General features: G+C 56.6%; 2 protein-coding genes and 1 long non-coding RNA gene across 12 annotated transcripts in view; 1 reads left to right on the top strand and 2 right to left on the bottom strand.

The window, feature by feature from the left end:
- LOC132025891 (uncharacterized) overlaps positions 1-1,081 on the bottom strand; it is a 9,841-nt gene extending 8,760 nt beyond the window's left edge. For both annotated transcript variants that reach the window (XR_009406732.1, XR_009406733.1), the window contains exon 1: positions 496-1,081. This is a non-coding gene — a long non-coding RNA (uncharacterized LOC132025891). The remainder of the gene's footprint in view (positions 1-495) is intronic.
- Positions 1,082-1,169: 88 nt separating this feature from the next.
- Positions 1,170-6,471, bottom strand: LOC132025890 (uncharacterized). 6 transcript variants are annotated; one of them, XR_009406728.1, is made up of 4 exons: positions 5,171-6,471; positions 3,656-3,746; positions 2,167-2,708; positions 1,170-1,225 (listed from the first exon to the last, which is right to left on the bottom strand). XR_009406728.1 is itself a non-coding variant. In XM_059413754.1 (3 exons), the coding sequence occupies exons 1-3, from the start codon at positions 5,758-5,760 to the stop codon at positions 1,829-1,831; spliced, it is 615 nt and encodes a 204-aa protein (XP_059269737.1). In that variant the 5' UTR covers positions 5,761-6,471; the 3' UTR covers positions 1,367-1,828. The 6 variants fall into 6 exon arrangements, 1 of the variants encoding a protein (XP_059269737.1); XR_009406729.1 differs by lacking the exon at positions 1,170-1,225 and adding an exon at positions 1,367-2,166 and having other exon boundaries at positions 2,644-2,708; XR_009406730.1 differs by lacking the exon at positions 2,167-2,708.
- A 245-nt stretch (positions 6,472-6,716) lies between these two features.
- Positions 6,717-10,805, top strand: MSTO1 (misato mitochondrial distribution and morphology regulator 1). 4 transcript variants are annotated; one of them, XM_059413745.1, is made up of 14 exons: positions 6,717-6,836; positions 6,919-7,054; positions 7,441-7,510; positions 7,587-7,662; positions 7,925-7,943; positions 8,117-8,204; positions 8,366-8,483; positions 8,610-8,744; positions 8,852-9,004; positions 9,280-9,411; positions 9,483-9,667; positions 9,908-10,012; positions 10,089-10,201; positions 10,475-10,805. In XM_059413745.1, the coding sequence occupies exons 1-14, from the start codon at positions 6,753-6,755 to the stop codon at positions 10,687-10,689; spliced, it is 1,629 nt and encodes a 542-aa protein (XP_059269728.1). In that variant the 5' UTR covers positions 6,717-6,752; the 3' UTR covers positions 10,690-10,805. The 4 variants fall into 4 exon arrangements, with proteins under 4 accessions (XP_059269728.1, XP_059269727.1, XP_059269725.1 ...); XM_059413744.1 differs by having other exon boundaries at positions 7,925-7,979; XM_059413742.1 differs by having other exon boundaries at positions 7,925-7,979; positions 8,066-8,204.
- Positions 10,806-10,837: the final 32 nt, after the last annotated feature.

The following is a 10,837-nucleotide window of genomic DNA, read 5'->3' as shown; positions in this document are numbered from 1 at the left end:
TGGGTTAAGCCGCTGCCTTCGGCTCAGGTCATGATCTGAGTCCTGGGATCGAGTCCCACATCGGGCTCTCTGCTCAGCAGGGAGCCTGCTTCTCCTCATCTCTCTCTCTCTCTGCCTGTCTCTCTGCCTATTTGTGATCTCTCTCTGTCAAATAAATAAAATCTTCAAAAAAAAAAAAAAAAGAAAAGAAAAGAAAAGAAAAACTTAAGAAGTATCAAAAACATCTCCGAGAGCTAGAACTAAGGTCGTCAAGGTCACAACAACACAAAAGCCAACCTCATTTCTCATTCTAGCAGTGAAATAGGCAAAATGGAAGTCATGGAAGTAATTCTATTCAAAATAGCAGGAAATAAAGTATGTAGCTGTTTTAATGGAAGAACTCCAAAATTACACACCAAAACCGATAAAACACTACTAAGGGAAATTAAAGAGGTTCTAAATCCACAGGAAGAGAATCTGACAGTAGTGCACGATGTCCATTGACCCCAGACGGACCTTACAGACCATTCAATCGGAGTCACGACTGCAGCCGACCGCTTTGCAAAAATTGGCAACTGACCCTGAAGTTCATCCAGAAACAAACACAACCTAGAATAGTTCAAATGATTTTTAAATAAGCAAACTGGGAAGACTTACTCTCCCTTTTTACAAAGTATCATACAAAGCTACAGTGACCAAGACAGGGCGGTACTGGCATACGGGGAGGCGTGAGGTCAGTCTGTGAAACCACATGGTGAATCCAGATACGAACCGTGTATTTAAGGTCGGCTGCTTTCCAACCAAGATGTCAGGACAATTTATTGGGGAAAAAATCCTCAACAAACCATGCTAAGACAGTTGGTAATAATGGACACCCGAAAAGATGAATTTGGGCCACTGCTTCACATCAGACACTCAAAACGGAGCATGGAGCTAAGCGTACGAACTATAAAACATTTAGAAGAACAAAAGGGATGTCTGGGGGGCTCAGCTGGTTACACGACTGACTCGGTTTCAACTCAGTCATGACTTCAGGGTCATAAGATCGAGCCCTGCTTCGGACTCTGCACCCAGCAAGGATTCTGCTTGAGATGCTCCCCGCCACCTCTGGTACTCCCCCTGCTCACACACACCACTTGCTCGCGCTCTCTCAAATCAGTAAATTCCTAAAAACAAAATTGGGGTACTTGCCTGGCTCAGTATGGCCTTGAACTCTTGATCTCAGGGTCATGAGTTTGAGCCCCACCTTGGGTGCACAGCGTACGTTTAAAAAAAGAAAGAAACAGATTATAAATGACTACAAAATCTTCATGACATTTCATTAGACAAAAATTTCTTCTATGTAATGTCAAAGAGGTGGTCCATACAAGAAAATGTGATAGAGCAATCAAAATCTAAAATTTTTATTCTTCAAAAGATATTATTGAGAAAATGAGAAAAAGCTACAGGCTGGGAGAATAGATCTGTAATTCATCTATCAGAATAAACAACTATCCCTCGTCGGTGAGAGAACAGAGTGTACAAGTCGGTGAACGAACTGAGTGGACGTTTCGGACAGTCTGCGCGCAGCTCTGCGTCCCCCGCGTTGGGGACCACGAGATCCCAAGTGGGGTGAGAGGCCACGGCCCAGCCCCGGGGCGGCCAAAGCGCAAGTTGGGGAGGGCGTGGGGAGACAGGAACCCTCACACTTTGCCAGTGGAAATAAACGACAGAAATACAAAATTTCTAACTCGTGTCCACTTTAGGAAAGAGATTCCTGGTTTCTCAAAACCTTAGAGCAGGAGCAGCAGGGGCCGGTTCTGGCCCCGGGCACCTCCCGCGGGGGCAGCTCCGCAATCACCCGAGCGGGTCACCCAGACAGACGCTGCCGCCCGGGTGCCTCCAGCCCCCTCAGACCCCGGCACAAGAGACCCCCCGCGGAACGCATCCCACCAGAGAGCCGGAGTCCATCCCGGAGGGGCAGCTGGGCGGTTGCTGCAGTGGGCAGGAAGGGGATGGGCCGCAGCCCCGCCGGAGACCCGGAGGATGGGAAGGTCTGCGGGCGCCGCCTCCCGCTTCCTCCTCGCCCCCAGTCCCCCGCCCAGCGCCCCCAGGGCCCCGGGGCCCTCGCGGTGGCCCTCGCAGGCATTTCCCCGAGGAGGCGCTCGCACGGGCGTCGGTGTGTGGTCTTCAAGAGACAAATCCTACCTGCAAGTAAAAAGTCAAAAAACACCAAAGGAAGCTGGTTCATCTGTCTCAGTACCAAGCAAAGCAGACATCGAGATAAAACAGCGTTTTTAGAGGAAGATGGGCGTTTTAAAATGGCAGAAGGTTCCACTCATCAGAAAGATAAAACTATCCCGAAATGGTACGTCCTACGAAACCAGAGAGGGAACCAAACCCTAAGAGACCTTTAGTCTCAGGAAAAGAACGGAGGGTTGCCAGGGGCGGGGGTGGGAGGGCTGGGCCGTGGGGTGACGGGCACTGGGGAGGCCGTGTGCTGCATGAGGCCTGTGAAGTGTGTCAGCCTGATTCCCAGACCCGTACGCCTCGGACAACACCCTGCATGTTAATAACAAAACGAGAAAGATAAAAAAATAAAATAGTATGCCCTGACTATACAACCTCAGAAAATAAAAGCCGATGAAACAGAAGGAAAGACAGCCTGGTGGAGAATTAACATACCTCAGTCACTGATAGCCAAGGGTCGCCGAGAACGTATAATCAAGTAGCATAATTAAGAAACCTGTCTTGTGAAAGGTTTTTTAAAATTAAACCAAGACATTTCTGGATACACATTCCTTTTAAGCACACCTACGCCTGTTCAGAAGTTCACAACCACTGGGCCGTATCAACAGATTTCAAAGAACTTAAGTCATACGAATGGCGTTCTCTGACCCCAGTGCGACTTAAGTGAAAACTGAATACCAAACACAAGCACAGAAAACCCCTTCTTTGGAAATTAAGGTACTCTTCTGAGGGGCGTCTGGGGGGCTCAGTGGGTTAAGCCTCTGCCTTCAGCTTAGGTCATGGTATCAGGGTCCTGGGATCGAGTCCCGCATCAGGCTCTCTGCTCAGCGGGGAGCCTGCTTCCCCCCCCTCTCTCTGCCTGCCTCTCCGCCTACTTGTGATCTCTCTGTCAAATTAATAAATAAAATCTTAAAAAAAAAAAAGACTCTTCTGAGAAAAAAATCAAAATGGAAATGAGAAGGTAATTCAAACTAAATGATTAAGAAAATACTGAACACAAAACTTAAAAATCTAGTTCTCCGAAAATATTAAAATTAGGGGCGCCTGGGAGGCTCCGTCACTGAAGCGCCTGCCTTTGGCTCAGGTCATGGTCCCAGGGACCTGGAATCGAGCCCCAAATCAGGCTCCCTGCTCGGCAGGAAGCCTGCTTCTCCTTCTCCCACTCCCCAACTTTTGTCCCCCCCGGCCCCCGTCAAATAAATAAATAAATCTTTAAAAAAATAAAGAGGGGAGCGCCTGGGTGGCTCAGTGGGTTAAAGCCTCTGCCTTCGGCTCAGGTCATGATCTCAGGGTCCTGGGATCGAGCCCCGCATTGGGCTCTCCGCTCCGCAGGGAGCCTGCTTCCTCCTCTCTCTCTCTGACTGCCTCTCTGTCTACTTGTGATTTCTGTCAAATAAATAAAATCTTAAAAAAAAAATAAATAAAGATAAAGAAAAATACAACTTACCGACTGTGGCGCAAGAGAGAACTACTACAGAATCCATAGTCGAAAACTTCCTTAAAAAGAACTCAGGCCCATATGACTCCACCAGTAAATTCTACCAAACACATAAAGAAGAAATAATGCCAATCTCATACAAACTCTAGAGGAAAACAAAAAAGAAAGGTACTTTTTAAAGATTTAATTTATTTATTTGACAGGTCACTTCTTTTTAGTATTGGCCTCAAAAAAACTTGGTTTTTGAGGCCAATATTATGCTGATATTAAAACCTGACAAAAATATTACAGAAAAGGAGAGTCATAAGCCAATCTCATTCATAAATATGGATACAAAAATCTCAAATCAGATCCATCCAACATTTGAAGTCAAATGAGTCAAGGTTTATTCCAGGAATACAAGAAAAGATTGTATGCAAAATCAAACTATGGTGGCTCCTGGGTGGCTCAGTTGATTAAGTGTCTGCCTTCAGCTCAGGTCATGATCCCAGAGTCCCAAGACCAAACTCCGTATCAGACTCCGTGCTCAGTGAGTCGTCTGCTTCTCCCTCTACCCCTTACCCACCTTGTGCACTCTCTCTCTCGCTCTCATTCTCTCAAGTAAATACAATATTTAAAGAAAAAAAATCAAATGATGTAAGAATACTATTACTCATCTTGATGAGCACTGAGAAATTTACAGAACACTGAATCATGATATCGTACATGTGAAACTAATAAAACACGTTAATAAACTCCAAAAAAGGAAACTATGTAATGTATCCCTTTAGCAAAGGATGAATAAAATTATCATCTTAATTCAGATCATTTTTTCTTCAATTCCAAATCCATTCATGATCAGAACTCTTAGTAACCCAGAAGGAGAAGACAACGTCCCACGGGCTGACAAAGAGGACCTACAAGAATTCTCCGGGCCGCATCAGACTCAGAAGTGAAGGGCTACAGCTTCCCCGTCAGATGGGCAAGACCTTCGATTCCCCACACTTCCTAGTCAGCACCCCGAGAGGAGGAAATCAAAATGTTACATATAAGATTTGGAAAGGGATAAATACGATCATCATTATTTGGGGACATGATGTTGTAGAAACCCGAGAGCCCCCAGATAAATTATTTAAATTACTAAGTGAGCCCAGACAGTGTTGCTGGATAGGTCAGGATACACATCAGCTGCCTGTCTCCATAACAGAAAATAAAGATTTTAAGGATTTCGTTTACAGTAGCAACAAAAATAGAAAATAACTAAGACATGTATATGATGTTTATAAATAAAACTGTGAAGTGTTTTTGGAGAAAACTTAAATGCCTCCGTCAACGGTAGGAATAAACTAGAAAAGTTACTACGGAAAAGGTGTCAATTCCCCCAAGCCATCCGCAGCAACGCGATGCCACCCCAACGGAAACACCCAGAGATTTTACAGTCTTCCCCGAGCTTGACAAATTCGAAGTAATCTATGTGGCCATAAAAAAGATCAGAATCGACCAAACCTCCTCTAACCTCTTACACTAACTTGAAAAGGGTCTCACCTAAAGGAACGCAACAGCTGCACAAAAGAATCCAATCTGGTCTTCCTTACCCCACTGTGAGCTTTCGGTCACAGTAGCTGTACCTTCCCAGTAGTCACCCACTTCGGGCCACCACCGGAAAGTAAATTACAGACAGCCCTTTTTTTAAGAAGTTCTCTTAGAGTAAACTCTTTTGGGTAAGATCATCAACTTATTTATCTGACAGATCACGAGCAGGCAGAGGGGGGAGCCGGCTCCCCGCCGAGCAGGAGCCCGACGCGCGGCTCGCTCCCAGGACCCCGAGACCACGACCCGAGCGGCAGGCAGCGGCTGTGGCCCACGGAGCCCCGGGCGCCCCCCGGCCCAGTCCCCCTCGGATCTCTGCGGGAACACGACACTGTCCTGCACACGCGGGGCATCATTACCCGACAAGTCCCCCACCGGGCCGGGCCGCCCGCGAGGCTCCGCGGGGGACACTCCGGCGAGCCCACGCCCGGCCGAGGCCGCCCCTCAGCGCCCCGCGCGTCCGCTCGGCGACCCCGGCGCCCGTCCCCGCGAAGGGTCACCCGCCCAGCGCCGCGCACGCGCTCACTCGGACGTCCCGGAAGCATCGCGGCGGCACGTCACCGCGCCCAGGCGGGCCCCAGCGGACGCCCGCGCGCGACGCCCCGTTCCCTCGGCCCGGACCCGCGGCCGCTCCGGCCACCCGCACGTCCCGCGTCCGCCGCGGCTGTCACGCGCGTTTCCCGCCCGCTCCCCCGACGGCGGCCTCTCGGCTCACGCAGGGGCGCGGCGCGACCGCCAGGCCCTGCGGGCACCGAACGCAGGCGGCGGGTCCGCAGCCCAGGCACGTCCCACGGCCGCGCGCCGACGGCACAGACTCCGACGGGCTGGAACCCGACGGCAGGGAGCGCTCGGCCTCGGGGGCCCTCGCTCCGGCCGGCAGAGCCTGGGGAGACCCGCCGAGACCCCCGCACCGGCCGCGCCGCGACCGCGGGCGGGCGCCGTTCACCGCGGCCTTCTCGGGCCGCTCCGTCCCCGCGCGCGCAGCGAGCGCCCGAGGCCGCGGGGTCCCCGCACACCGAGCCCGCGGAACCGGCCGCGAGCGCGCGCAGCGGCGCGGACGTTCCTCCGACGACGGGGAGCAGACACCGGCGTGAGGAGACGGGCGGCCGGGCGCGTCCGCTCGGCCGTGACGGGCGCGGGGAACCCCGGTCCCCGGGCCGGCGTTGTGTCTCCGGAAGCGCCCGGCCGGCAGCAGCGGCCCTCACGGGAGCCCGCGGCCGCGTCGGGGAACCGCCTCCCCACAGCCGCCCGCCGCCCCCGCGTGCCCCGCCCCGCCCCCGCGTGCCCCGCCCCGCCCCCGCGTGCCCCGCCCCTTCCGGCCCCTCGGAGCCCTCCCCAGAACAGCCGTCCACGCAGGCCGCCCGGGGTACGGGCGGGGCCTCCGACGCCCGACCAATCGCTTCTCTGATGGGAAAGGCGATGCCGGCGCACCAATAGAGTGCGGGGGGCAAGGCCCCGCCCACGTGGCTACGAACCAATCGGCGGCGAGCGGCGAGTGGGCCGGCCGCGGCTGCGCGAGCCGGCGGAGGCAGGCGGCATGGCGGGCGGGGCTCGGGAGGTGCTCACGCTGCAGCTGGGCCACTTCGCGGGGTTCGTGGGCGCGCACTGGTGGAACCAGCAGGTGAGGCCTCCGGGCGGCCGTCCCCGCGGGCCCGCGGCCCCACGGCCCCACGCTGAGGCCGGGCCTTCCTGTGCCCCCGCAGGATGCCGCGCTGTGCGCCCCGAGCGAGGCCGCCGCGCCGCCGGCCGAGCTGTGTCCCGACGTCCTGTACCGGGCGGGCCGGACGCCGCACGGCCGGGAGACCTACACGCCGCGGCTCATCCTCATGGATCTGAAGGGTGAGGCGGAGGCCGCGGTCGGCCTGCGCCCGGGCGTGCGGGGCGTGCGGGGCTGCAGCAGCGAGGAGCCGGCGGGGCCGCCGCTGGCCTCGGTCCGCTCTTGTCCGCGGACCCGGGCCGGCCCAGCCTCATTCGGTTCAGGGACCGGCCGCTCCGGCCCGGGGACGGCGGGTGGTGGATCGGGGCGCTCGGGGGGCCGCAGGGGTGGAGCCCACAGCCTTCGAGACCGGGGTTTCCCCGAGGCCTAGGTGTTCGGGGCGGCTTGGAGGGCCGAGGCTGGTGGAGGGCGCAGCGAGGGGGGCAGCAGGTGTCGGGAGCCCCCGGGAGGATGCGCTGAAGGCGGGGAGGGCGAGGCTTTCGCCTAACCTCGCCTGCCGTTCCCGCAGGTAGTCTGAGCTCCCTGAAGCAGGAAGGTGGCCTCTACGGGGACGCGCAGCTGGATGCGGCGATCGCCTGGTACCGTGGTCCTCAGGGCGGGAAGCCCGAGAACCAGGGAAGCCGCCCGCCCCAACCTGCCTCCGTTTTCTTCCAGGCAGGGAAAGCTCACCACACACAAGGAGGAGCTCTGTCCCAAGAACCCGTATCTCCAGGACCTCCGGAGTGCCGAGGTGAGGGCCTCTGCTCCAGAGCTTGCCGAGCGCCAGAGCTTGATCCCCCCACTGGGGCACAGAGCAAAAGGAAAAGGATTTTGATCATCTTAAGTACCTTCAAAAGGCATTTTAGGAAAAAGCACATTTTCCCCTAAAGAAGTGTGACTACAGGGACAAACACAGGCTGTAGGGTGTAGCCAGCAAAATCAGGGAGAACAAATGAACTCTTTTGCCTCTGGACTGGCTGGAACTCAATACAGACGTTTCTCTTTTGTCCCAGGGAGTGCTGAGTAGTGACGGTATCTGGAGGGTCAGATCCATTCCCAATGGCAAAGGTGAGACTCCCACCAGGCACCTCGGGATGGGGACCCAGCAGAACCTGCACATGAAGAAATGTCCCTGTCCTCTGCTCTTCCTTCAGGCCCCCCGCCGCTTGCCACGGCTACAGCACCCAAACCACTTATCCCCACAGAGAGCAGCGTCCGAGTCTGGTCTGATTTCCTCCGCGTCCACCTCCACCCCCGGAGCATCTGTATGATTCACAAGTACAACCACGATGGGTACGGGGGCTGCAGAGGCTGTGCAGCAAGGAACTGGGTCCCCACCGATGTTAAATGAGGCTCTGGAGGCCATCTTCCCTGCCCTCCCTGAACACAGGCTCTTGGGGGATGGGGTGATGGGCAGGGATCCTGCAAGTCAGGACTGCGTTCGTGCACGGCAGGGAAGCAGGTCGCCTGGAGGCTTTTGGCCAAGGCGAGAGCATCCTGAAGGAGCCCAGGTACCTGGAGGAGCTGGAGGACAGGCTGCATTTCTATGTGGAGGAGTGTGACTTCCTGCAGGTAGCCGGGGGGCAGGGGTAGGGCAGCAGGGGCAGCAGCCTCCTGCAGGTAGCCGGGGGGCAGGGGTAGGGCGGCAGGGGCAGCGGCCTCTTCTCGTCCTGTCGGTCATCATTTGTCTCCTTCCAGGGTTTCCAGATCCTGTGTGACCTGCACAATGGCTTCTCTGGGGTAGGCGCCAAGGCCACAGAGTTGCTACAGGACGAGTATTCAGGGCGGGGAATAATAACCTGGGGCCTGCTCCCCGGCCCCTACAGTCTCCGGGTGAGCAGAGCATGGCGAAAAGGCAGTCCCAGGGGCTGAGAGGAAGAAAGCAGGGGATGACGGCCCAGGGAGAAAGCTGCTCAAAACCAATCGCCTTTTTCCCCCAGGAGCCCCAGAAAAACGTCTTTCGTCTGTTGAACACAGCTTTCGGCCTGGTGCACATGTCCGCTCACAGCTCTCTGGTCTGCCCCTTGTCCTTGGGCAGGAGCCTGGGGCTGCGACCTGAGCCTCCGGTCACCTTCCCTCACCTACAGTATGACGTAAGGCTCGAGCTTGTGTTCAGACGGCAGGTAGAGACCGTGCCCCCCACCCCTCGACCTGCCATCGCACCTGTTACCCGTCCTCTTCTCGAAGCCTCGGCTTGAACTCAGCCACGATACAGCACACTGTCCTCTGCTAGTCCAGCCTTGGCCCAAGCTAAGCCCTGCTTTGTCCCAAAGCATCTGGACCTCTCTAGTAATTGGGACCCTTTCTCCTTCACACTCTGCTCTCCAGACCCGAAAGGCAAAAATGACCGTTGGTGTCTTCTTTACAGGCCACTCTGCCCTTCCACTGCGCAGCCGTGCTGGCTACAACCCTCGACACAGTCACTGTTCCTTACCGCCTGCGTTCCTCGCCAGTTTCCATGGCTCACCTGGCCGATCTGCTGAACTTCTCTGGGAAGAAGGTGCAGAGCTGTGTGAAGGGTCGGGTCAGCGCGGAGAAAAAGCGGTTACTTGAGCTCTCCCTTGCCTTTAGGTGGTGACGGCAGCAGCAACCATCCCCTTCCCCTTGGTCCCAGGCCAGTCCCTTCCTGATGCCCTGGTGCAGCTCGGAGGACCCGCAGCGTGGACCCCACTCTCTGCCTGCGGGGGTCCTTGTGGGATGCGCTGCTTTGCCCTGTCAGTGGTACTGCGGGGTCTAGACGGAGCGCGCCACACCAGGTGAGGGCCGGTGGTTCTTAGGAGCCCCGTCAGACTTCGGACCCCCATCCTTCTCTGCCTGAGAACCTCTGGACATCCTGGGAGCCTAGCCTTTTCCTCCCTGTGCCCCACGTAAAAATAAAAAGAGAACGAGCCGCTCAGCCCCCTTCATCAGCTAACAGCCTGAGAACCTACGAATTCCCAGTCCACTTCCACATTGCCACAGACTAAATAAAGGCGGTTCTGGCTCTGTTCTGGCAGCCGGCTCGCCCCGGGGACAGCTCTGCCTTCCCCGCTCCACGCGTGCACCACTGGGGAGGACGTCTTGGCCCAGTATTTGCAGCAGCAGGAGCCCAGAGTCAGAAGGTGAGTAGGAGGCTGGCTCCCCCACCCCCTCCCCAGACTCCCTCTACCTCTCCCTCAACTGCTGCTCTCCCAACAGCTCTGCCCATCTGCTGCTGGCGCCCTGCAACGTGGTCCCCCCGTACCCCCGCCTGTTCTCCCCAAGCCTCAGCCAACACGGGCTGGTTTTGGATGGCTCGCCGCCTGGGGCAGGTAGGTGGCTGGTGAAGGTTCAGGAGAGGTTTCCCCACATGGCTGCCCCAAGCAAGGCCCTGAAGTCCACAGGTCAACATCCTTTTATTCACTCAGTGGCTCCTGAGGCAAGTGGCCATCCTCTGGAGCACTGGTCTGCCAAGGGGACAGCACATAGAAGTCACGGGGTTCACAGTCCTGCCAGGTCTGCTGCAGGCCCAGACGTCCCCGTCTGTGCAGCAGTGCCCAGGGCAGGAACACCACTGGCAGGCTCCCCTTCCTCTCCGTCCGCAGCCGTGGAGAGCATCCCAGTTCTCGGGGCCCTCTGCTCCTCTTCTACCCTGAGCCAGACCCTGGGAGACTTGGCTAGAGACCTCAGCACACTGGACGTGCGGCGCTGGGCCAGCTTCCTGGATGCCGGAGTGGAGCAGGCGGACGTGGAGGAGGCGCTGGAGGAGCTGGGCAGTCTGGCCCAGTGCTACCGGGGAGGGGACAGCCTCACGGACTAAGGTTCTCCCAGCACAGGAGGCTGCTGGGTCACAATAAACACCGGGTGCACGGGCTCGGCCATGGCCTGGCCGCACCGGCAAGGGCGAGCGCTGCATTTAGAAACACTGCGATCAGGTCTCAACAGTATATACGTACGCGCCGTGGGGA

The sequence above is a fragment of the Mustela nigripes genome, chromosome 10 (genome assembly GCF_022355385.1).
Source record: "Mustela nigripes isolate SB6536 chromosome 10, MUSNIG.SB6536, whole genome shotgun sequence".
NCBI classification, from domain to species: Eukaryota; Metazoa; Chordata; class Mammalia; order Carnivora; family Mustelidae; genus Mustela; species Mustela nigripes.
The sequence above is the reverse complement of the archived record's forward strand: the minus strand, read 5'-3'. Positions and strand labels throughout refer to the sequence as shown.

Excerpts from the sequence above, each read along its gene's own strand:
- LOC132025890 (XM_059413754.1), bottom strand. The coding sequence starts at position 5,760 with ATGCTTCCGGGACGTCCGAGTGAGCGCGTGCGCGGCGCTGGGCGGGTG. Across the intron at positions 3,747-5,574 it reads CCCGGTGGGGGACTTGTCGG|AATTTACTGGTGGAGTCATA; the intron begins GTAATGATGCCC and ends TGTGTTTGGTAG. Across the intron at positions 2,167-3,655 it reads TCTCTCTTGCGCCACAGTCG|GTAGGATTTGTCTCTTGAAG; the intron begins GTAAGTTGTATT and ends TTTTACTTGCAG.
- MSTO1 (XM_059413742.1), top strand. The coding sequence starts at position 6,753 with ATGGCGGGCGGGGCTCGGGAGGTGCTCACGCTGCAGCTGGGCCACTTC. Across the intron at positions 7,511-7,586 it reads CTGGATGCGGCGATCGCCTG|GCAGGGAAAGCTCACCACAC; the intron begins GTACCGTGGTCC and ends GTTTTCTTCCAG. Across the intron at positions 9,412-9,482 it reads TGAACTTCTCTGGGAAGAAG|GTGGTGACGGCAGCAGCAAC; the intron begins GTGCAGAGCTGT and ends CCTTGCCTTTAG.